At 40.2% G+C, this 25,314-nt stretch overlaps 1 protein-coding gene across 14 annotated transcripts in view; it reads left to right on the forward strand.

Moving 5' to 3' along the window:
- Positions 1-24,961, forward strand: part of ZBTB20 (zinc finger and BTB domain containing 20) — a 433,101-nt gene extending 408,140 nt beyond the window's left edge. For all 14 annotated transcript variants that reach the window (XM_072812465.1, XM_072812468.1, XM_072812466.1 and 11 more), the window contains one exon: positions 191-24,961. In XM_072812465.1, coding sequence (XP_072668566.1) covers positions 191-612 — 422 coding nt within the window. In that variant the 3' untranslated portion in view covers positions 613-24,961. The remainder of the gene's footprint in view (positions 1-190) is intronic.
- The last annotated feature ends 353 nt before the right edge of the window (positions 24,962-25,314 follow it).

Below are 25,314 nucleotides of genomic sequence, written 5' to 3' on the forward strand. Positions count from 1 at the left end.
AAAGCAAGGTTTCTCAGCACATGAGAAGCCAGGAAGGACTGGATCTTTCCACCCAAGGGTGAACCAATCGGATTTTTTTTTTTAATTTTTCTGTTTTTGTTTTTTGTTGTCTTCGTTTTTCTGTCTCTCATTCTCCCTCCCTCGCTGTGTCTCGCCCTGTTCTGCTTGCTGTCTCTCCCCACCTCAACAGGTGAGAAGCCCCACCAATGCAGCATCTGTTGGCGCTCCTTCTCCTTAAAAGATTACCTTATCAAGCACATGGTGACACACACAGGAGTGAGGGCATACCAGTGCAGTATCTGCAACAAGCGCTTCACCCAGAAGAGCTCCCTCAACGTGCACATGCGCCTCCACCGGGGGGAGAAGTCCTACGAGTGCTACATCTGCAAAAAGAAGTTCTCCCACAAGACCCTCCTGGAGCGACACGTGGCCCTGCACAGTGCCAGCAACGGGACCCCTCCTGCGGGTACACCCCCAGGTGCCCGCGCTGGCCCCCCTGGGGTGGTGGCCTGCACGGAGGGGACCACTTACGTCTGCTCCGTCTGTCCAGCAAAGTTTGACCAAATCGAGCAGTTCAACGACCACATGAGGATGCATGTGTCTGACGGATAAGTAGTCTCTTTCTCTCTTTCTTATGAACAAAACCACAAAAAAGAAACAAACAAACAAACAAACAAAAAAAGCTATGGCACTAGAATTTAAGAAATGTTTTTGGTTTCGTTTTGACTTTCTGTTTTCGTTTTTGTTTCGTTTCATTTTGTACTACATGAAGAACTGTTTTTGCCTGCTGGTACATTACATTTCCGGAGGCTCGGGTGAATGATAGTTTTCCCAGCCTCCCTCGGATGGTGGCCTTAAGGCCTGGTAGTGCTTCAAGAGGTCCACTGGTTGGATCTCTAGCTACTGGCCTCTAAATACAACCCTTCTTTACAAAAAAAAAAAAAAAAAATCTTTAAAAAAAAAAAAAGTAAAAAAAAAATTTTTTTTTCACTTGTGAAGAGCACTACAAAAATATATAACAAAATCTAAAAGGCCTACTGTCTTTAAGTACACCGCTTGCAGTGTTTCAGTGGACATTTTAACAATTCTGGCCGCTTGGACTTCACAGTAACCAGTTAAAACTGTGGAATATCACTTCTGGTCGAAAACCCAGAGGAAAGGCCCTGCTGTTTTCCACCTACCACATTGTCTGATTTCATAAAAGGGCTGGGGGGGTGGGAAGGGGCAGTGGGTTCGGTGGTGTGGGAAAGGCGAATGGCAGGCTTCTCCCCCAGATTCTGCTCAAGTCCACACACCCTGGCCCACCTCCTCCATATCCCCCCTTTCAGCAGAAGCCAGGAAGACTTGGACAAGCATCAAGCAACAGTGGCTATCGTATTTATTCAGTGTCTTCGCTGAGCCACAGCCTCAGCACAATCAAGAGGGACTTTCATGAAAGGCAGGAATGCAGATAAAACAAAGATATCAGAGGTTTGCACCTACGTTTCTAGGTACAAGAGAAGGATTCTTTCCAACAATCTTTGCAAAAAACAAAAACAAAAAAAAAAAGTGTCAGGATATATTCTTGTGGAAGAGAAAAAGAAAGAGAAATGGAGGGTGGGGGGAATAATAAAAAGTTCTTGAGGCTTTTTTAATTCAAAATTTTATAGAGGGGCAAAAGTGACGTTTACCAGATAGAATGCTGATTTTTTTAATATATTTGCAACAGTATTTGTGTAAAAAAAAAAACAAAAAAAAGTGAGATTGTTAAAAGTAATTTTTTTTTCATTTTGGTTTTGCATACACTGCCACCAATCCCTTCTCTTTTATTTTATTTCACACACATATATATATTTTTTGGTAAGTCAAGACTGTTAAGGTTAGCGATACTGCTTCCAGATAGAAAGAATAAAAGGCAATTAAAGTTATATTTGAAAGAGAGGAAGGATATTTTCTTCATATTTTTTTTAATTTTTCTTAATTTTTATTATTTTTAAGTATTGCCTGGGTTGATGAGGGCCTCTGTGGCCAGCCCATCCCTGCTGTAATTTGAACTGCTGCTTTGTATTTTGATATGTAGTTCTTTGACTTTTAGCAAGCTTAAGTTGCTCCACTGACTATTTTTTTCAACTGATCCATCTAGAATTCTGTTCTTTTTCATGGGAGGACTTTATCTTTCAGAAACAGATTTCTTGCTTCTCTAAAAAGTTCATTGAGATCTTATGATTCTAGAATTTCTATTGCCTTTACTTCTTTTCTTTAATGAAACACTAGTAGTCTAGAGGTCGTGACAAATGGGTTTTCTTTTTGTGGTCAGCCAGGAGGAGGAGTTCATGCCTCCTCACCCTTCACAACTACAGAGAGCAGAAGCCTGGTACAGATCGGGAGGGCTTGATGCCAAAATTACTTTCTTCCTTCCAAATACCACCTTCTGACTATTTCCACCATGGTTGAGAGGGCTAAATAAGATGAGCGTCCTTTAGATGATTTATTAACCCTTGCTTTTTGGAACAGTTTTAAGGAAATTAACAAAAATTTCTCAGATACCACCATCCATCATTCAAAAGGCCACCAGTTCATTGCATCATCCTAGATGCCACTCTCTCTTCCTAGTTGGGATTTCTCTCCTCGGTCCTAATCAAAGTATTGAAATAGGGATTTTTCCATTATAGACAGTGTCCTGAAGGGATTCCAAGTCAAATATAAAAATTCTTAAGCCTAACAAAGACTCCAAAGGTGATTTCATTGCTGGGCATATTTTAACACTCTTAAGGGGGAAAACTAAATCTTTAAACAAAGCAGAAACACCAAACTGTAATTTTTAAAAAGAAGCAAAGACAGTATTTTAGTTTCAAAATTTCTTTGCATTTTAATTTTCTTGTCAGCAACGTATTTGCAAAAACTGTGCAACAAATGAGGAGAAATCTTCCAAGGAAAGCAACTCTATAGTAACTAAATGGTTTTACTCATATATTTTAGATACCGGTTAACTTGGATCTTTCCCATAAGTTCTTGGTGATGTTTAGTAGGGTTAGTGCAACTGGAGTACATGTGGGTTTTATTTGGTCCTCTGTCCTTAATTCAGTAAATATTTTGCTGGAAGTTTAATGTAGACTTGGATGGTTAACTGACTATTGGTTAACACTCATGATTTCTAAGAGGAATCCTATCAAGAACTATGTGTCCAAAATTGACCTGTTTTAAAAGTTAGTGGGAAACAGCTTCAAAACTAAGAAAAAGTCCATTTTTCTCTTGCTAATTTTCCTTTTTTAAAATAGCAGTGTTGTAAGACTTTAATATTTCCACTTACTACCAACAGAGGGAGCATTAGTTAGTTAACCATGTCAGGGAATTGTTTTGGTATCTTGAAAAACAAGTCGTTCAAACCATAATATAAAAAGGAAAAAATTGATATTAACTAACCAACTTGTCTAATCTAGAGGAAAAATGATATTAAATCACTTAGTATATGTTACAAATGATGAAGGCCAAAAGCCACTTTAAAATATTTTCACTTATTTGACAGCAGCTGATTTAAGATAGGGTCCTTATTCCAACCTTTGCGAAATAGGCAGGATTTATAGTACCTCTAGAAAAGTTGATCATGGGTGCCATTATGGGCCACGGTTAGCTGTCTGCTTCTCAGTTCAGACGGAGACCCACTTGCCTTAATGTTGATTTGCCACGTGAGAAGCAAAGCAAATTGGGTTCAAATAAAATCCACATTTTGATACAGACATGTAGAGGAAAAAAAAATCCAGTTGGGTTTGAAACGCTAATATTCATCCTTTCCCTTCAAATGAAGTATCTCTTTTCTAAAAATGTTGAAGAACTCGCAGAGAACTCTTGGTGAGGTGATGTAATCATTATAACCACATGGACTCTCCAGGTTTGCATAGTGGTAGACTTCTTCTTACCGTATGTCTATTCCTCCCAAACATTCATAGTCTAAAATAGTTGACAGATTTGTTCTCCGGAGAGAGGGAGAAGCTAGACTGCAGTGGAAGGTCTAATCTGGAGAGCAGTGAACTTGCTTTGGGGTCATTACTATATGCTTTGACCTTCTGAAAGGGCTACTTTCCCAACTGATGTAAGCCAGACTGTACCTATTTCAAAAGGATAGAGATGCTTTCTGATTGCCAGTCCTTACTTTTCAATTAAATAATTACCAACATCTTGGGAAATGGGAAAACATATTTTGCTTCAAGAATAGAGGATGAGCATGAATCCTTTTATTTTTTAGTTTCAAATCCAACAATCTTCTTACATTTAGAACTTCATGCTAGGATGCTATGAGTGCTAAAAAAAAATTTTTTTTCAGTAGTCAGGGGAAAAAATAGATAAAATGGAAGCAAATGTTCCAGATTTAAGACCTCTTAGGAGGAATACAGGGAACAAGAACTGGTTTGGAAAAGCACATTTTTTTTAGTAATTTGTGATTTAAAACTGGGTTAGCTGAACAAGGGAAGGGAAAAAAGTCAAAGGGGAATATTTATCTCGAGACATTTAGATACAGTTTATGAAAAATAAAATTGCCCTGCACTGAAAACATTGGTAGCATCTCAGTATGGTAGGCGACTTTCCCCTTATTACTATAATAAATGCCAATATTTGTACTAAAAAAAAACCCAAGTGGTAAAATATGGCCCCCAAAGAGGAAGGAATTGAAACAGATGGATCTGATACAAATCTACACACATGGGGAAAGATTAAGAAACAAGCCAGGCAAAAATAATTTGAAATGAAAGTCTCTGTACCAAAATGGTTTTTACTATATATTTTAATGGAGTTGTAAACTTCGGCTCCTAATAATAGTTTATAGACTTTTTCCTGCCCAAATTCCTAATGCTCTGAAACTGTCTATGCCATGAGTAAGTGTGGTAGATAACTTCCTTCTCGTGTTCCCGCTTTAGTCCATTCCTTCTTCATAGGCGTCTTGGAGGTCGCAATAGCTCCCAGCTTTATAAGGAAAGACTTGGATTTGCTTTGTTGAAAAATCATGGGTTTCATTTTGTATCATCCCAATATTCTTACAAGGACCAAGAAAACCCTTTGTAACCCATGAACAGTTAGAATGTGTGCACTCTGTTAGAAGAAAAAAGGTTTCCTCTGGGTGTATGAATTACTTTCAAGTAAGCCCGAATGCCTTGACCTACATGTCCCTCCATCACACAACCACACCAATAGTATGCGCCAGCCCATACCCCAAATCTGTTTTCCCTCAGCAGTTGAAAATGAGGTGTGTCCCTTATAAAGTCCCTCGGGTCCTCAACAGAACATAATAAAAGGTTCGTGTTGCTTCCTAGATGTGCTTCCTCCATAACGCTCCCAACACCTGTTGCCTTTAGGAAAGGGAGCAGTGAGCTAGATCTGGCCAAGATTCATACTCAACCTGTCCATTCAGGAACCTTCCTCTGTTGTTATAGAAGATGTTATTTAATTAGCTGAGGCTGGGAGCAGAGGATATGTGATTCTGCAGCAAAGATATCAGATAACCAAATCAGGTCTGCCTCTGCTAGGCAGAAAGAAACAAAACGAAGGTACAATGCAAGAGCAGACACAACCTGAGATGCCCTTGGGATTTGGGAGAAGGGAGGGTGCCCTTTCTGTTGTGACCTGACTCTTAAAAGAAATCTTCTGAAAGAATTCTTTAATTTAGTAATGAGTTGAAGTCCAGGGTAATGGAAGCCCTGGGGAAGAGAACAAAAGGACTGCAAAGTGTATTCAGCACCCAATAATGCGAAACCAAAAAACATCCAATCACAACACTAGGAAGTTTGGCAAGAAGTATTTAGAGAAATCTCTGGGCTTTTCCATGGGTAGTAGGGTCGACAGACTTTCTTTTGAGTGATTTCTGGCTCTGAGAAACCTCTTTACTCACTAGAAAAGAACTTTCTTTAAATGGCCAATTTTATCCCCCAGAAAAAGAAATTTAAAAAAATAAAATAAAAATAGGACACTAAAGACAGAACCATGTGACCTGGTAGCAAACAAAAGGAAGGGCCCACTAGAATTTCAATAGGCTCCCTAATTCCTTAGAAAAAAGCAAGGCAACCCAACGCCTCTCCATCTGCAGTGCTTGAAGAGAGGGTCGCCCTGGCCCAGCCACCTGGGCTTGCTGGGACTCTGGGCAGGACTGCCCCACTGGGGTGGCTGCAGCCCCTTCCTCTTCACCTCGACATGAAGGAAAGAACTGTTCTCTTAGGTGCCCGGAAAATAGATTGCACGGGCCAAAATCTCAAAAACTATCTTCGCCCTGGTGCTCAGGCAGCACATGGAGACAGAGGGGGGCCACAGAGGAGCTCTTGCTCCAGTGAGAATATTCTCGGATTCCCAAGGGCTCTCTGTGTGGAGTTGCCATTTCTAATACCACTTAAATCGCCACAAGAGGAAAAGCCGTGGTGACTCAGTGTTGGTATAAACACAAAACGTGAAAATTGCTAACCCAGAGCATCATTTCTAGCAAGAGGGATTAAGGTGATTAGCTTAACCAAAGTTTCCCAAAGATGTTTCTAAGTCTCCAAACAATCTTTTTTTCCCCCTTGAACACTGAATCCACAGTGGTCAGCGGTGTACATTCACAGATCCCAGAAAATGGTTTGGAACACCAGGGTTTGTTTTCAGTTCTTTTTAGGTTGAAGAAGTAGAAGGTGAGGGCTGCATAGCACGGGTTCTTTTTCAGAACTAGGGATTCCACTGAAAAACTGCTAAAAATGCCCCGGGGTTGAAGCAACCAACTACAACCCCTGGATTCCAGTGGTTTCTCAGGGCCAGCCTATTGCTCCACAAACTAAACAGACTAAAATCTAATCTGAAGCGACCTCAGTTGAGGTGTTTTCACCAGAAGCCACTTATAGTAAAGAATTATTGCCTTAAGTCAGAAAGCCCAGGGAAGAGAACAGAGGACAGAGAGGTTGGAAGGATGTGAAGACATAGACATTTCTTGTTTTTAATTCCGCTTCGTTATCAAAATGGGCCCTCTTCATGAGTGAAGACGATGGAAACCTTGGCTTTGCAGGGACGTGTCAGACTTGTCTGGGACTGACAGTTCTCAGGAAGTGGTTGCTCTTTTTTATATCCTCTTTCAGTGACTTAGGTCTGGGCTGGCTGTAAAATAGGCATCATATTAGTCAAAGAATAAATCCCATAAGACATGATCACAGGTGCCAAGGATGCCAGTTTTAATCATTTCCTTCACAGGGAGAACAGTCTGTACTAAAAGCTTTCATTCCCTATACAGTATATATTTCTAAACTCGGTTTTCCTCGGTTTTAGTGAGCATCTGGTTTATCTGGTGGTACTTTGTTTAAATGCAAACTCACAACTTACAAATCTTCAAGGAGGGAGCATAATCTTCAGATCATAGAGGAAATCTAGCCACACTTGTGGGAGTCCTGGCTTTTGAGACACCTAATTAGGGTATAAAAAGTTCCTACCAGCCGTCTTTCAAATTCAGGGGTTTCCTTGGTTCAAATGCCTCAATGAGATTCTGATAGACCTAAGATAGAAAAACAAAAACAAAAACAAATTTGACCCCACAGGAGACATCTGTTTCTACTACTGTCACAACAGTCACAGCTGCTGTCCAAAATGTCTATAAATGAGTACATGTCATGCAGGTACACACGCAGTGTGAGGTCCTCTCACTGCAGAACTGTTGCATGTCCGTATTCCCCAGTGGTAGATTCTGGAACTTCTAGTTAGTCAAAGGTCTCACATATCTCCTGCCTGCTTCTGCTCTGTTGCCTTAGTTGGGTGCATCAGTGCCGTCCGCTGTCTGTGATGAGGTTCTAGGGCATTCTGAAGGAGCCCCACCATCAGTAATTTCTATTGTACCAGTTTCATGAGAAACTTAAATCTGCTGCGTGGAGTAGAGTGCACTTAACAAACTCTGCACATCCGCTGCATTTACCGACGTGTGCACGGGCGCGTTTGCGTGGATATTTGTAGTGTGCGTGCCTCTCAGAAAGCACACGTGGGCATAGGTCCTGGTGCCTGATACGGTTGCCTCTTCCCACCATTGCGCTCCAGACTTGTGGCTCCCTGCCCAGGAAGCAGTCACCTGCCCACTCTGTTGCTTTTCGTAGCGTGTCAGAGTTGGGAGAAACAAAGGCAGCTTGTTGGATCCACAGCAAACCTACGGTGACAGGCTGTTTTCCTCCAGAAGAAGGTAGAACAGAAGTAGTCAAGTGGTGAGCAGACACAGAGAGAGGCAGTCCGGGCACCCCTCCGGGTCTTCTGGGGAGGAGGAGCACCGAGGCCAGGGAGGGGAGGCCCAGTCCATGGCTCAAAGGCCTTCAGTGCTTTCCTCCGCGCAGCCCAGTGTGTGCACCCAAACACCTGCTCCCCTGTAACTTTCACTCCCAAACCAGAGTTTCCCCATCCTGCCTGCATCTGCAGAACATCATCAGAATTCCAAACCGCGTCTCCTGAAGCCACCGTGGCCTCCGCAAAGTCTTTCCAGCAGCAGGTCGTTTACCGTGTCTAGCAAGCCAGTAGACTCCCGGGGGAATCATGTTTGGTAATCTCTAAGAATCGACAGCTCCGGCCCATCTCCGACGTGAAAGTAGAAGGCCACATGCACTCTCGTGCACGATTCTGAACAAATGGACCTGGCTCTCGTAGCTGACCTTAAAGATTGGCCTGGAAACAGTCGGATTCAGTTTGCTCACCCCCACGCCCTTCTTTCACTAGGTGGCTTATTATTTTTTGTGACATGTAGATTATTTCTGCTGATTTACAGAATTCAGAGGACATTTTCTTGCCTCTTCTATTTTGGTGACTTTTTCCCCTACCCCATTAAGTAAGGCTACTTACAGTTAGAATCTTTTCATTGTTGTTATTTTTAAAAATGTATATTGTCTTTCTATATCCAAAAGAAGTCTGTGACTGTAACCATAGGTATTTCTTTTTACTGGAAAAAAGAGTTGTTTTTTTTTTGTTTTTTTGTTTGTTTGTTTTTTTTTTTTGTTTGTTTGTTTTAATTAACAGTACTAGTGACTTTGTGGAAGAACATGAGTTACATTTAGGTATGCTTACTTAAGTACAGTACACTACATTGCAGTATTTCTGAAAGCTAGAACATACACATTATATATAACTCTATATTGAAATATATATTACATTATATTCATTTTAACTTTTGAATCTGCCTATGATCATGAGTTGATTGAAATATTATTTCTTTGCATTTATCACCCATCACCATCCTGCTGCAGTTAATCTGGTGCATTTAATAATAATCATTACTGCTCTAGTTCGCTTTTTATATTATCAGCTTCAGTATTGTCTTTACAGGATTTTAGGATTTTTTTAAGCTCAGACTTAGCAAATGTAGGAAAGTGAAAACTTTTTTTAAGAAAACTTTTTTTTTTTTTCGGTGTGGCCGATACAAAGAGGTTCGTATTCAAAGTGATCTTGTTTAGCTGACCCGCTCAATATCTGAAGAACAAAAGAAGTGCATATGAATGTATCTGTGATTTTCCCTTTTAGGACTGTCACTGTCTATATTTGCTTTTGAAAACATGACCAAAAGGGGCTGCTCCACCTCCATAGATCTGACCAACAATTGCAGGCTGCCATTCGAAGGGCTGCTCATCTGAAAAGCTTAAGGGAATGAAATGCCTAAGCTGTCCCAACTGGATTTTCAGACGTTGATTTTAATACTGCTTCTTTGCAGACTACTTTCTGTTTTCAGCATGCTTTACGATGATTTTTAACTAGTCTTCAATGCTTCCCTGGAGGCAGCTTGGCAATATAACATTCATTTTCCTAGGAGATTTTCTTTCTTAAATAAAGCCAGAATTTGAGGAAATCTTTCATGACAGAGGCTGAGAGAAATAGAAGCGAGAAATAGAGATCTCATTTTTTTCCATCTGCAGAATCCATAAAATGGTGGCTCTTGGGGTCTCTGGCCCCCCGTATCTCCATTTGTCTGTGAAGGTGGGGATCTGGTGCCAGGCCATCATGGAAGCTTCAGAAATCAGGCATCCTGTCTTCCTAGCAAGAAATATTTTCAAGTAGTATTTTCAGATAAAGAGCTTCTTCTCCTTCCCTTAGCTACTCAACCCAATGCCTGGAATCTCCGCAGTTGGATAAACTTTACACCCATCCTGGAGACCTAAAATCAGATTCATTCTCTCAGTTCTCCATTCAGGGCAAAATGGAAACAGTGGTTTATAATAGTGTGAAAACCCTTCCCACACTGGACCAATATTAAGGCCTCAGCATGAGTAACAAACACCAACTCCTTCCTTTCTTCTCTCCTAGTAAATTTTTATTTCCAAATCCCATCCCATTCTGCTGTGCCCACCCCCCAACCACTGGCAGCAACAAATCTTTCCTGACCTCCCCTTATGCAAGCCCCCAGAAGTGCCCTCCACTTGTAAAGCCTCGTAGACCTACCCCAAGCCTACTTTGAAGAGGTTACCATTGAGTCTGGTAGCAAAATTCTGAGTCTGTTTCTCCACAGTTTTCAACTAAAAATATTTCTACAGGCACCAGACATAATTGTGAATTGGGATTCACCGAGCCTGTTGCTTTCCCAGTGACCTTGTAATACCCAAATCGTATCAGTTTAATTATTTTCCTCCTTCCTTTTCCTAACTATGTTCCTTTATTTCTTGTTTCTCTTCAGGACTGTTTAAATTACTTTTTCTCCTCCTCACCACCTGAAGAACTTAAACAGTTATGACCCCTGAGTGCTCATTTCCCTCCCTCTCCCACCTGTCCTGAATGTCCTCTAACTTTTGTGCAGTTAAAGAGCATTGACAGGAGTCAGCTCATCAACTTGAGACTCGTAGGCAGAGCGAAGAAGCATGTCTTCACTGTACCTTCAAATTTTAAAAGTTATCAATATTCTTTTGAGAGTGGGAGGACCTGAGTCACAATTTTAAATGTCAGCTGAGCTAGTGAGGTCATTAATTCCTTTCACCTTCACATCTGGCCAAAGGTAAAGAGGAGAAAATATTTTCTGAGGGTTTTTTTTTTCTTTAAATATCACAGTGTTCAAATTCCTGATACGAAGAGACCATTTCTGAGAGGGGAAAAAATTTTTATCAATGTTGACTGTCTCAAGTCCTGCTGATATTTAGTCAAATGACATATTTACCACATACTAGATTTACAGAAGTCTAACAGAAGAGGTACCATTTTAAAATAATTTTGATAACTGCTCGAGCCTTAGTGAACTCTCTTAAAACAAGCAAAGCCACTTCTGCTAAAGTAGGAAGAAACAACTAGGAAGAATTTTTTCATATGTCATCTTTCTGAAAAAACAAATAATTGTTGATTGATTTAGAACTTTAAGCAGTGATCTGTTGAGGGATGGAAAGATGCATAAAGTGTCTAAAGTATCTATCTCACAAGCAGTTGTTTTTAAAATGTAAACCATGTGTGTATATAAAATAGGGCTGACCAGATACTTGAAGGGCCATGTAATACACTCCCCAGTACCTAAACATTCAACATGTAATTTAGTCATCATGCTAGATCTCATTTCAATGAGTTACAACTGCCTTGTTGCCAAAATGTTGCCCCAAAACTGATACCATTCTGGATCTATCCCTTTACAGGTTGTTCATAATGTAATACCTTCTTTCCTGACTTCCAGTCCAACGTTCTTGCTGTGCTCCTACATTGCCTCTTGGCTCCCATGAAGACAAATTCTGTGTCATTTAGAGTATTACCTGGTTCTGAGTGCCCAGAAGAAGGACGCTATCTCATTTCTTGCTTTACTCACTGACAAACAGAATCAACATTTAGTATGAGAAATGCATTCCTGATGTGACCAGAGGCCTGACCCATCTCCTACCTTAATTAAACCAGTTTATAACATCAACTCACACCACAGAAAGCAATGAAATAAGAGATAGTTCAAACCCTTCCTGGGTTATATTATACATCTAGTAGGAAATCAACATTTCTTAAAGCCAGTATTTATGCTGCCTAGGATGGTGAGCTTCACTTGGTTTCCCCAGTCAATCCCATCTTCCCTTCCTTTGTCTGTTCTCCCTCTATCTTTTTTGTAAAAGTGCTCTTTATCTAAAGTACTCTTCTCCTCAGGCTTTGGCTTCTGAAACAGGAGAAGACTCTCTTTTAAATCCTAATTACTATTGTCTAAAGGATAGTGTAGAGTAGGAGAGGATCTAGTTCTGACAGGTCCCATTTGGTCCAGTCAATCACAGGGATTCCTCCAGGATGCCTTCTTGATATTATTCCTTCTGGTTTCCTGAGAAGAGCTCTAACCCTGAGATGAGGATTTCTCACCGCAACCTCTGCATTAGTCTGGAATTATGTGCAAATCCCGGTAATATTCTAGAGACTCCAGGGTGTGAATTTCTTATTGCTCATGAGCCTCCTGCTTTTCTAAACTGACACCTGTCAGGAACTCCAAGAGCCCCACCAGTAACTAATGCAGCAAAATGATGGTCAGAAACATTATAGTACATAATAGGGAGGATGGGAAGAGATTTGTTTCTTCTTTTCTCCCACAAAAAGCTTGCTTCCCCACCCCACCCCACCACCACCACCATGCGTTTCAGAAAGTCTGCATCTCATTTTACAGATATGTAGTTTTAGGATTTGCAAATATAGCTTAGGAAATGTTCTGAGATTGAAGCTGGTGGCAAACCAGTTTATTTTCTGCACTGGACTTTAGGACAAGTGTGCACAGATACAATTCCTTCAAAGAAAGTGAAACTAATATAGTAAAGCAAAGGGATAATACTTTTACACATTAAAACAGTTGTTTGCTATCTGTAAACCTTGATTTAAGCATAATTATTATTTTTAGAAACCTGAAACTGGAGGAATGTGTATTTTAGTAAAGTTTGTTTGTCGATTTGTTTGTTTCCCTTTATCTCTTTCTTCTCAAGATAGTAAAAGATTTGGATTCTTTAATTTGATACTGTCCCTGGCCATAGGTATCAGTCAAATAATGCCTGCCCTGACCATACTCTTTTCCTTTTAGAGTAAGAGCCTTCCTGCCTGCCATTAAGGAGCCTTTTCTCCTTGAAAATCTTATCTTCCTTTTCAATTAGTATGTGAGCTTTGAGGAGAAAATCTCTCCCTGCACTTTGAGAGTAGAATAGTTAAAAACTGTTTCTTGAGAGAAACCCCATTTAGCTAAACTAACAAGTCTGAGGCCAAAGAATGGGAATTGATTGCAGATGAAGGTCATGTATTTTACACTACAAATCTTTATTGCCTCTTCCAATTTTTGGAATAAGGCTGAGAATAAATTAATTTCATGAAAATCTGCTTTGGATGTTTCTTATTAATAACTAATGCAAAATACCCAGAAAAGACAAAGAAAGATGCTACTAAATGCAAAGTCAATCTATAGATTTTTATAATTATTCAGATTTCTTTTCTACTCATTTTCAAAAATATGTGTCCATGAGATCTTAAGTAGAGAAACATCTGCTTTTCCATTGCTTCTCATCTCCCCCACCTAGCACTGGAGATGAGAGTCACAGAGGGAGACCGGCAATGCATTGCCAGTCCTACACCCATTTGTACCACCCCACCACCACCACTACCACAAAATAAGGAAAAACTAAATTAGAAACTTTTTTTTGAAAAAAAGGAAATTGTAGTGCTTCATTTGAAAGCATACAGTTTTTAACTCAATTTACAGATAGCCTGACAACCTTTTTATAACCTGTCTTTTGTGCTATAATTTGCATTTTTAACTCAATCTTTAAAATAATTGCCATTTCAATTAAGTGAACAGAAGAAAAGCAAAGAGGGGAGACAGGGCAATGTGATGGGGCTAAATCTGATACAGTTCTGGATTCATAAAGCCAGTTCTCAGAGTTACCAGAGAAAGCTAATACCACTCACCCTTTGCCATTCTTGCCCATCCTTACTATTCTAGTCTTAAGAATTGGTCAGGAAACCTCACTTCTTTAGGATTTAAGACTTTTCTTATTTCTGTCAAACCCATTCAGAGAAATCATACAAACCCTTGACTGCTCCTATACCTAATCTGCTCTCCAGGGCATATGCAGAGAGATATCTGAAAAAAAAAAGTGATGGTTCAAATTTGGTACAAGATTTAGACATAGTCTAAAATACTTTGTGTACCTTCACTGCGGAGAGGTTCTTTGACAGATAAGGCTAGTTTCTCTGCTTCCTACTCTCCCTGGGACAAATTTGATTTGGAACCATCTGTATGAAGATTTGTAGGAAAAAATTCTCAAAAGCACTGTCAGCAGTTAAACTCCTTCCTTAGTTCCAATGATTTGAACCTCAGTTTTCCTGGGAGGGGCCTATTAATATAGACATTAAGGGTAACTTTCATATATTGAATTAAAATTGGTTTTTTGCCCCCTGTTGAAAGAATTGTGGTTTTCAGAAAAAAAAAAAAAAATGAAAGCAGGATTTCTTCGTAATCCTCCGTGTGGCAAAACAAAGGCAAGAAGTTGATAGGGTAGAGAAAATCTATGGTAACTTTATGTCTTAAAGTAATTTGACTGTACTAGCCCCACTATGCCAAACACCTTTGTTTCCACAATGTATTCAATACTACGTCTTGATTCTCCTGAGACTTCCAGCATGCATGTGTGGGTAGGAGCAGACAAGCAGATTTACATTTGGAGAATGGAGACCCAGACAAACCAAAAAAATCCACTCTTAGAGGAGTATCAAATACAAAATATTTCCCCAGAATCACTCAGCACTGCGGTATCCCAAACCAATTCCAGATTGATCGTTAAGTGAGAAGTAAGCTCCCTAAGATATCCTACTATGAATGTTTTTTTCTTACAGAATAATACAAGAAGAGGTACAATGCAGATTCTTAATTTGGGTGTAATTATAATTCACTTTTATATTTAATAGCTGTACTTTTGTGTGAGTGTGTCATTGAGCTATTCGTACCAGTTTTCAATCTATCATCCTGAGAGGGGCCTCGAAAATTTCTGCTTATGTGTATGTAGATCTGTATTTCTGTGTAGTCAGAAAACAAAGCAAACGGGAGGAACGAGAGGAGGGAGTAGGCAGTCAATGTGAAGAAGTGAGTGCTCCTAGCGTCCCTATTTATGTTAGGTAAGGTGGCTGCTGCCAGAAGCCCTCCAGGAAGAGTTGATTGCACTATTCTAAAATAAGAGCCCAGCACTGTTCAATTTAGAACCATGTTTTGGGAAACAGGAAAGTTTTATCTTTTTCTGTACCCATTCTCTTTAGCATCAGAGCCATTTGACGTGATGAAAACCATTCAGTAAAAACCACTACTGACCTTTGCATTAAATAGCTATTTTCCTCTTCTAAATACTACCCCTGGTTTCAACTCATCTACTTCCCTTTATTCTCTGCCTATTGATTTAACATTTTACAGAATAATACATAGGCGCATGCTACTTGTTTCTCTCTTTGGAGCTGAAACAAACAGGGGCAACAAGAGATGACTCACAGAAGTGTGAGGTAAAGACTGAACTTCCCACTTGTGTGGCACTGGTAACCTTTACTAAGAACTGTTTAGGGTTGAGCTTGGGTCTATAATAGGGCTTTTTTTTTTATTTTTTTTTTTTTGTTGTTGGGGGATATTTTTTTTTGTTTTGAGGTTTGGTTTTTTTGTTTTGTTTTTGTTTTTTTTGTTTTTGTTTTTTTTTGCACTAAATATGACTGCACTGCATTGCACTACTGAACTGTATTTACTTGTGCTGGGAGAGAGTGTGTGAGGTATGGGGAAGAAAGAGGCAGTTATGAAACAGGAAGCATCACAAAATGGAGAATTCTTTCCATCGTGCTTGGTCTTAGCAGGGTTGGTGAGAATCTGTGAATCTACTAACTCTTGATCAGGCCCAGAAACTGCCATGCTGATAGGATTTATTGTCTTATTATAAAGAAGCAGGGCTAGTACAGTAAATTGAAGATGTTCAAGGAAAAGTTTGCCCAATGTTGTCTCCAACTAAGCTTTCAGTAACAGTTGCAATGGTAAGGGAGCCAGCTGAGGTGAGGTTGAAGTCTTCACCTTGGCCTCACCACAAATCCCCTTGATGACGCACATTCCAGTGTGGCAGAGGGCAGTGGCATTTCCTACATTCAAGAAAAAAAAAAACAAAAACAAAACAAAACCTAGCCTTGTGTGTATAGGAGATATCCATTCAGCCTGAGCATGCTTTTCCATCCCTGGGTGAGACCTAGGTCAGGCTAACCAAAGAGGAAGGCCATGCACGTGGAAAAATCCTTTAAGATGGCAGTAAGGGAACAGTGCAATAAACACTGAAAACCAGTGAGGTGAAAGGTTTATTTTGAAACAAGTTAGACCAACATTGAAATTGAAGGGAGGGTTGGAGAAGTGATCAGAACCTACTTACTAGCTGCTCCATCATAGACTATCCTTTATTAAGCGGAAGACCTTAACAGTGCCTAAAAGTTTAGTTTTGAAGTTGCTGAATCTTTTCCACTTTTTTATTGGGTTTATTTTTATTGCCTTTGTAAACCTGAGAAGTAATTAGCATGTGACAGCTCTTCAGTGACTATTCGTAAAAGAATCTTGCACCACAGGAAAACAATAGATTCTGTAAAGGAAGTAGATTCTGTAGGGCACAAGAGTAAAGATGCTTGAAGAGCTCTTCCAGAATCCAAGGTGACAGCTTTGAAGATTCTGGTTCCGTAGGAAAGGGTCACAACACATATAAATGGCTAATGTTGAATTTTTCCGAACACTATCACATGTGGGGACATCAATTTGGAAAACTGTCAGTTGAGGTCTCTTTCCTAAGATTACAACATTGCTACCTATCTCTCGCTCGCTCTCCTCCTTAGCATCCATCCAAGTCTACTATTAGAAGGAAAAAAAATTGTAAGAGAACTGTCAGCCTTACGAATTAGGAAAAAACACCACCCCAGGGCTTTCAGAACTAACGTAAGCAATCCCTTAAGCACTCAAAGCATTATCTCAGTTTTAAATAGGAACCTCTAATTCAGAGCTCTTCACAGGTACTTAGAGATGTGTATTGCGTAAGCACTAAGACGGTATTGACTGCACCAAACCAAAGGTATAGAAAGAAATAATTGACCTTTTAAAATACACTCACATTAACTGTCCTAGTATACTTCTCTTGAGGCTTTGCGGAAACAACTTCTCTTGTGAAACTTGCATACCCACTCCAGTTTTGTCACCAAAGATTTTAATCACCAGAGCCTAATCTCCTCTCTCCCACACAAAAATAATACGACAGGCTCGACGGGTATGCTTTGGTGGTCAAAGGAGGACACTTTGGTTTTCATTCTGTTCACGGTGATATTTACAGGGAACTCATTATTAGAGGAGCTACTGAACTGTCTTTGTGACTTAGGGTTTAGTCAGAGGTTTAAAAAAAGTAGGGGGAAAAACTACAATTGTACTTTGACACTGTAAACTGGTCTTTAATAGAGTCATGACCTGAAGACTGATGGAGAGAAAGAAACATCCATGGAAGAGAGTGAGCTAAATCACATAGAACCAAACAAGGTCATTGGTGAAATGTGGGGCAGTGTAGACAACAGAGCAGATCGCTGCTCTTTGTGGCCAGAGCCAACAACAACGGCCAGAGGGAGAGTCAGATAACCGGCAAGTGAATTCAAGTACCGAAAAGGCCACGATCTGGGTTTCACTGTGGTTGCTGGAGTGGTTAAAATGCCCATGCCCATGGCAAGGACAGTGCTGAGGCTGACCTGTTGTGATAGTGCCTTTCTTGTAGCAAGTACTCAATAATTTGTTCAGTTAGGCTTTTCTGGACCATTACCCCCAGTCTTCTGAGGAGGTCTGAAGGGATAGTATTCACTTTGGATGAAGGGACAGGATATTGCTCCTGGGATGATGTGATTTGATGATATTTGCACTAGATTCTAAACTCTACTTTAAACTGGAGCAACTGAATAAGAGAAAAACCAAGGATGGTTCAATGTTAAAAGAAACCAAAAGCAGTATTTTCTGACTGATGCCTCTTCTCTTTCTTCTCTTTATTCTCATTCTTCTCCTTCTCCTTCTTCTTCTTTTCCCTTGAAGGAAGCTTCATACTTGCTGATTACCAAGCCCAACCCTTACCAATTCTTTTCCTTCATTATTTTTTCTCCCCACACTGAACCTTCCGTGTGAATTAACCATCAGGTAGGAATGGTCAACGTAAAGGGCATCTGTCCTTACAACTTTGCATGGGTCCTCTGTGTCATCGAGGGCATGAGGCATTGGAGGTGGGGGTGGGAGTCTCCTCCAGAGCCACCTGGCCCTTAGGAAGGCTGAAAAGCAGAGATCTCATATGGAGAGCTGAGCTGACACATATTTGCCCAGAGGACATTAGAGCCTGTGGTTAATCCTAACAAATGCTTAGAAAGAGAAGGAAACCCATGTGTTGGAGAAAAACAAGGAAGGTGGTGCGCACTGTGCCCGTTTCCCCTCTCTCTTCTCTCTCCCACCTCACCTCCTATCCTCTCTATCATAATTATATTTCATCTCATTTATTTATGTTACCAGAAGAATTATTGGGTTCCTTGGTTTTTCTCTTTATCAGTGGGCTGGGAACTCTTCCAAAATTAAAAGCAGATCCCATCAGCGGCTCCCCTGTAGCCTACCAGTTTCTCAAATGCTGTCCACCTGGTCTTGACCCAGTCAACTAAGATAACTTGGAAGCTTTGGCTGGCTCAACCACCTGTCACTTTATTTTCATTTTGTTTTCATTTCCATTTGAATTCTGAGTGATCCTATGAGAAGGTGGAAATCACAGAAAAGGTTTAGAGGCTGCAATTCTAGGGCATAGCTTGTCAAGAGTTTGTATTATCCAAAATATAGCTTTCTACGCCTGTTTTTCTGTTGAATCTGTTGCCCTGATTATAATTTCTATTATATTTGTGGTTATTTTTATAAGAATAGAGTCCATTTGCTATGTCTATTTGAGTACTTTTTTTCTATTTTCCCCACATGGATGCAGTACCAACCTGTTAATGAAATATCTTTTTATTATATTATTAATATGTAATTCTACTGTAGACCAAAAATATAAAAACAAATTTGCTCATTTTAAAGATATAAAGAACTAGTGAGTAAAAGATTAAGAGTTGAAGGAAAAGACAGAAGAGCAGTGGTTAACTATGTTGAGTTAGAAATCTAAGAGTAGCCTTACCTATTTTTTAACCAGTGCTTGCCAATCATACCATAGTTGGGATTATATAGTCTTGGCTCCTTCATGCTTATGTTCTATAATTTTTGTTTGTCTGTTTGTTTTTCTTTGATGTAATTGAGGTTGCACATCATGCTATTTTTGGCGATGCCTGATTTTATTATATTGTACTTTTATCAGTCATTTCCTTTAGAAGGATGGGGGGAAAAGTTTTATTTCTTTTTTTAATTTAAAATTTGTTTAATGCACTGGAAATAAAATTGGACACATTTCACTGTTCAAAAATTCAAAAACAAAACAGAACAAACACCACAAAGAAAAAACCAGCAACCAAATAAGCAACAGGAGAAAAAAAAAAAAGCTATGAGAAAAATCATCTAGTCCTACTGAATTCCCATACAAAATCCATCTCACACAAAAGACAAACATCATCAAATAAGAAAGATAAGTCCTAAAAGTGACCGTGCTGAAAATATAAAAGAAACCTGGGCTCAGTGGGGATGGGGAAAATGAGGCATTCCTTTGAGATCTGAGATCTTACCATTGTCCCAGTGAATGCCAAAAGAGTTAAATGTGGGAGAGACCATGATGGGGGAAATAAACCCAGCATTTCTGAAACTCTCTCTCTCACCATTTATCCTATGCTCGGGCTCCATTTTGGGGGGGAGGGGGGAGATGTGCTATGATTGAAAAATTGGCTTGTAGAGAGGTGTGTGTACAGTACACAGGTGCACCCAGTTCGGTCCTCCGCCCACGTACTACCTCACGTGTTTCTTTTCCCCGTGAGGATTGCAGGGGGGAGACCCACAACATGGGAGTCCATAAGTGACCCACTAGAACATCAGCTAGTGCTAAAGAACCTCTTGACTCCAAGTCGACCCTCCTTCTTCAGCATTCCCGATACCAACAGAGCCAGTTAACCCATTCAAATGCACAGTGAGAGGAACGACAGAGATCATTTGCCTAGCCAAGTGGTTATATCATTTGTTTCACGTTTGCTGGGTTTTTCTGGTTTTGTTTTGTTTTGGAGTAGGGGTGGGAGTGGATGTAACTTCACAATCCTAATACAGTAATTGTTTTGCATCTTCCATGTTTTATGCAAAAACAGACATTTGAATCAATAACTAATTGTGCCCTAGACTGAAAGTTAATGTTTAGGAGAGGAAAAAAATTGTTGGAATTTTTTCTACATTTTTTTGTGAAGAATCTTTTTTGGAAAGGAAGGATACATATTTTTGTTGTGTAATATTTTCTATTTTTGAATGCATTTTATTGGTACAAGACTGTTTTTTTGGTGAAGACATTATTTAAAAAAAAAAAAAGAAAAAAACTAATCGAAAAGTTTGCCCTTAAGGATATGCTGCAGTTTTGAGGTTAAAAAAAAAAAAATAACTGATTCAAGATGCGTGTTAAAAGTTGGGATTATATTGTTGTTTTTTGTAATTGTTACAAGAAGAAGTTTGTACCCACTGCTGTTTATTTTGTTTCAGATGAGTAAGTAAAGGGATTGTTCTTGTTTTATTCTTTTTTTAGAGAAAAAAAAGCTATTTATGAAATGTCAAAAACACTGGACTGTGAGTTTAAGTGTGGAAGCATTTTACCACCCTGTGTCTTCGACCAATTATGGGAAACCCCTTTTCTCTTTCCCCCCGCCTTAGCCTTGCCAAATGAGAAAAAATATAACAGCTGTCAGATGATGAAAGCCACTGAAGCCCTGCTTTAATTTTTACGGTTCGAAAAAGTCAGAAAACCAAAGTTCAATTTGTTTCTGAAATCCCACTGTCTGTAGCCCTTTTTTGTATGACACAGCCAGCCGGCTCTGCCTCTCCGTCTTGGATCATTGCCTTCTTAAGGACTGGGGGCCAACTGTGATGCAAAGAGAAGCATGAAGGTGGTGGGCCTGGGGGCTGAGGTCTCATGAAGTCCATGTGAGTGGGACCTCAGCCTCCCGGTGGGCAACCACGCTTCCCCAGCCAGTGGCCAGGCTGCTCAGAGGGCGCAGCGCTCTCCCTGCCGGAGGAGAGAGCCCGATGCCTCCACCCTCAGCTTCTGAGACCTTCTGTGACCATCGCTCTCCAGAATGGCTTCGCCTTTCTCGGCAGCCCAAGTTCCGTGGACGGGCTGGAAGAGGGAGGATCCAGTTGAAAGAAATGGGGAAGGTAGGGCAAGGGACCATCGAGCACAAGGGATCTTGTCTGCCTCATCTTTGATTCTGTGGATTGTCCATCCATCTGCTCACTGTGAAGACGGAGAGGCAGAGTGCCCTAAGGCTGTCCAATAGCTTTCCATATTTTTTCAACATTGAAAAAATAATTTTTAAAAACTGTGATTTTTTTAAAAAAAAAATCATTTGGCTGGAGGGAAGGGAAAAGGGAAACACCAAAAGCTGTAACATGATTAACTGGAGATATTTAACTGGGGGCACTTTCTAGACCAAGACAAATGAATTCCATTCTGGACCCTAAAGCAGCCAAATCTTGAGACTGTCAATGACAGAAAGCTGAAGAGAGGCCTCCACTTCCTCCTTTCTCCTTTCTTCTCTCTGTCTTAGAACTCTCTCTGTTCTCCTTTTCCGACTTCCCCTGGACTACTGCCCCGGTGGCCCTCAGACTCCCATTTCATGTGTGTGTGTGTGTGAGCGCATGCACGTGCACACACACACACACACACACACACTTGGAAAATACCATTTTTCTTAAGGATTGTGGGACCGAATAAAATCATGTGCCTTCATTTTTTTCCTTTTATAGTTAGATGAACCTCTTCCTTTTTACAGTGCTTAAAAAAAATAGGGGAGGTTGAAGTGTTAGTGGAGGACTTGGGCATCGTTTTGAGAAGTGATTTTTGTTGAACACATTCCCCCTAACTATTAACACAGACACGCCAACCCCTTCGTGATGCTCCTTGGACATTTAGAGCATTACCTAGCCAGATACACGACAGCCTGAACCCATTTGACTTTAGAGCAATTCCTGAAAAGTCTATTTCGTACGCTTCTTTCATTTTTATCAAAAATGAGGTGAACAACGGCAAGCGGCCTTGTTCTCCGGATTTGGTGCTTCTGAGTGTGGCATGGGATGGGCGTGGGGGTGGGGGAGTGGGTGTGTTTCGATAAAGGGTGCATTCCTATAGCTCTCTGGTGCTGAAGGGCCTCAAGTTCCTTCCAGAGACTTGCATTTGACACACTTTAAGTACACACAAATGAATGGTATCACATGCAATATTTTAATGGAGCAACGGGAGAGGCTCTTTGAAACGGGGTTTTGCATCTTTTTGTAACATTTTGATTTCTCTGGTGCCTTATTCCTACTTGATGCTGGCACTCACATACCCACAGGAAGGGACACGGAAGTCAGCCTGGGGAGTGGGGACGCTCCAGCGATGCTGGGGCGTGCGGGCGCGGGGGGCGGTGGGGGGTTGGTGTCAGGTGGCGGGGAAGGGACTAGATGGCATCTCTTAGCTGAAGCCAAGAAGGAACTGCACAAACCCATACAAAGTGAACAATTCCGACCTGCAAACACACCGCAACCCCATCCTTCCTCATCTGAGCTTTCCTTCCTTCTTCCTCTTTGATCTCCGCCTTCTCGTAAAGGTGCTGCTGCTGCTGCTGCTAGGTGCCCGGAGTCCAGAATGCCCAGTAATCACTCAGGCACAAGCCTGGCACTGCCACGTCAGCCCCCGGCATGACCAAACCCAGGTTTCTCTTGCTTGGGGCTGAGAACTGTCAGATTTTTCTCATCAAAAATGTTTTCCAAGGAATCAGTGGATTACAGTTATTCTGCATTGAAAATGCACTTTAAAAAATAAATAAAAGCTCCAGACTGTTTAAAATGTACAGAGGGAGCAGGGGAAAGATAAACATGTGCTAGTGTCTGAACCCAGTTCAGTTTATCTCCAGTTGAAACAATATACACTATATTATGTATAAATGTATACACACTTCCTATATATATCCATATATATATAGTGTATATATTATACATGTATAGGTGTGTATATGTGCATATACACACACATGCACATAACAAAATCAGATGCTCATTATAAATCCAGATGCTCATTACAGATGCTACACAAACAGCAGCAGAGGAAACAAGGTTGGACTCTTGCAACAGATCACAAAAAATAAAAACAGCCACTTGCAGTGATTTTGGTTACTTCTGTATGTTCACAAGGAACGGATTGTAACAAAGAAAAAAAAGGAACAGTGTTAGCGAAAGAGGAAAAAATGGGCGAAACCATCTTGATCCAATGGGAATGCAGTAATGTTCTATACCATTTCATCTGTTATTTCTTTTAGTCATGTTGATTTGATTTCAGTTTTTGGCCATTTAAAAAAAAAATCTTTAGACTCAAGTGACCCACAACAAACTGAATAAAACTACAGTGAAAGCCCTTTTCAATGGAAGATGTCAGAAATCTCAAAACCCTTGGCCTGGCTCAGAACTACCATGTGCAAATCAGTACTCTCTTAATGTTTGAAATAAAAACTGAAAAAAAAAAAAAAAAACTTTTTTGAAGCACCTTAAATGTGGCCATCCATTCGAAGAGTGGGTGCCACTTTTTTCTTTGAGCACCTTATTGACGTGTTTTGCTATCTGCTGTCTTTCTGTTACCTGTTGGCTGAATGGCTAGCTGTTAACATACGCATGTGCGCAGACCAGATGTCTGAGCATGTGTGTTCTCAATGAAGTTTACTGTGGTGACTGCTGAAAGGTGAACCCATTTCCTGATTTTCCCGCCACAGTGTTGTGATAAGATTCAAAGAAACCCTATTCCCTGCACAGAAATGTTTCTTATCACATTGTATCTTAGTATGGAAAGGAATATGGTCCCTTTTCTGCAATTGCTACTGTACACACACGCACGCACGCGCGCACACACACACACATGCACATATTCATTCGTCCAAGTGGTATTTTCAACGTCTGTGTGGGTGTCACTGTTCATGCAGTATCTATTTCCCAGCGAACTTTGAATGGAGGGCAACTTTTCTAACCAGATTGTCTTTTCAGACCGAAGACCTGGGAACTGGGGAAGAGTTTGGAAAGAGGGAAAGGCAAGGAAAGAGTGAGCTTTAAATTGAAAGAATAATTTCCCAACAGGAACTTGGGCTCGATGACTGCAGAGACTATAACCCTCCGATCTTTGCAGGTGGGCATGGAACACTGCTTGTATCAATCTGTGTACCCTATAAACCCATGTATACACACACACATCCATCCATCCATCAGTATATACGTGGTTTGGGATGAGCAGGTCAATAGTTTTGAGAGGGAGTTTGTTCCTTTTTTTTTTTCCTCATTATACTCTTAAATTGTTGTCAGTTATCAAACAAACAAAAAATTGTTTTGAAAAACCTTGCATACGCCTTTTCTATCAAGTGCTTTAAAATATAGACTAAATACACACATCCTGCCAGTTTTTTCTTACAGTGACAGTATCCTTACCTGCCATTTAATATTAGCCTCGTATTTTTCTCACGTATATTTACCTGTGACTTGTATTTGTTATTTAAACAGGAAAAAAAAAACATTCAAAAAAAGAAAAATTAACTGTAGCGCTTCATTATACTATTATATTATTATTATTATTGTGACATTTTGGAATACTGTGAAGTTTTATCTCTTGCATATACTTTATACGGAAGTATTACGCCTTAAAAATACGAAAATAAATTTTACAAGGTTTCTGTTTTGTGTGGAAGAGTAATTGATGTTGCTAAGAATGATGTTTGTTTTTTGGGGTTTTTGTTGTTTTTTTTTAAATGTTACCAGCACTTTTTTTGTAAGTTTCACTTTCCGAGGTATTGTACAAGTTCACACTGTTTGTGAAGTTTGAATATGAAGGAATAATTAAAAAAAAAAAAACTCTTCTCTGGGTTTCCTATTGCGTCTTTATGTTGTGGCAGGGTCTCTGTTTCAGGTGGTCCTTCACAGTCTCTCATACCCTGTGATCAAGGTCTAGCTGGAAATTATCCAAACTGAGGATTATACCCAAAGACCAGAGAAATTTTCAATACATCAGTCCTCTTGATATAAGACATAAAAATCCCAGAATTGGTGATATCATTTTGGGGTTACAAAGGCAAATTTGGGCATTTTCGTCCTCCCGTCCAAAGCTCACGTGTAATCATGTGACTCAATTAGTGTTGTCTAAACTGATTCACCATTTTTTTTCCTTCCCATGTGCAAATCAGTATCTATCTGCCTCCCATGGAAATAACCAT

The sequence above is a fragment of the Canis lupus genome, chromosome 35 (genome assembly GCF_048164855.1).
Source record: "Canis lupus baileyi chromosome 35, mCanLup2.hap1, whole genome shotgun sequence".
Taxonomy (NCBI): domain Eukaryota; kingdom Metazoa; phylum Chordata; class Mammalia; order Carnivora; family Canidae; genus Canis; species Canis lupus.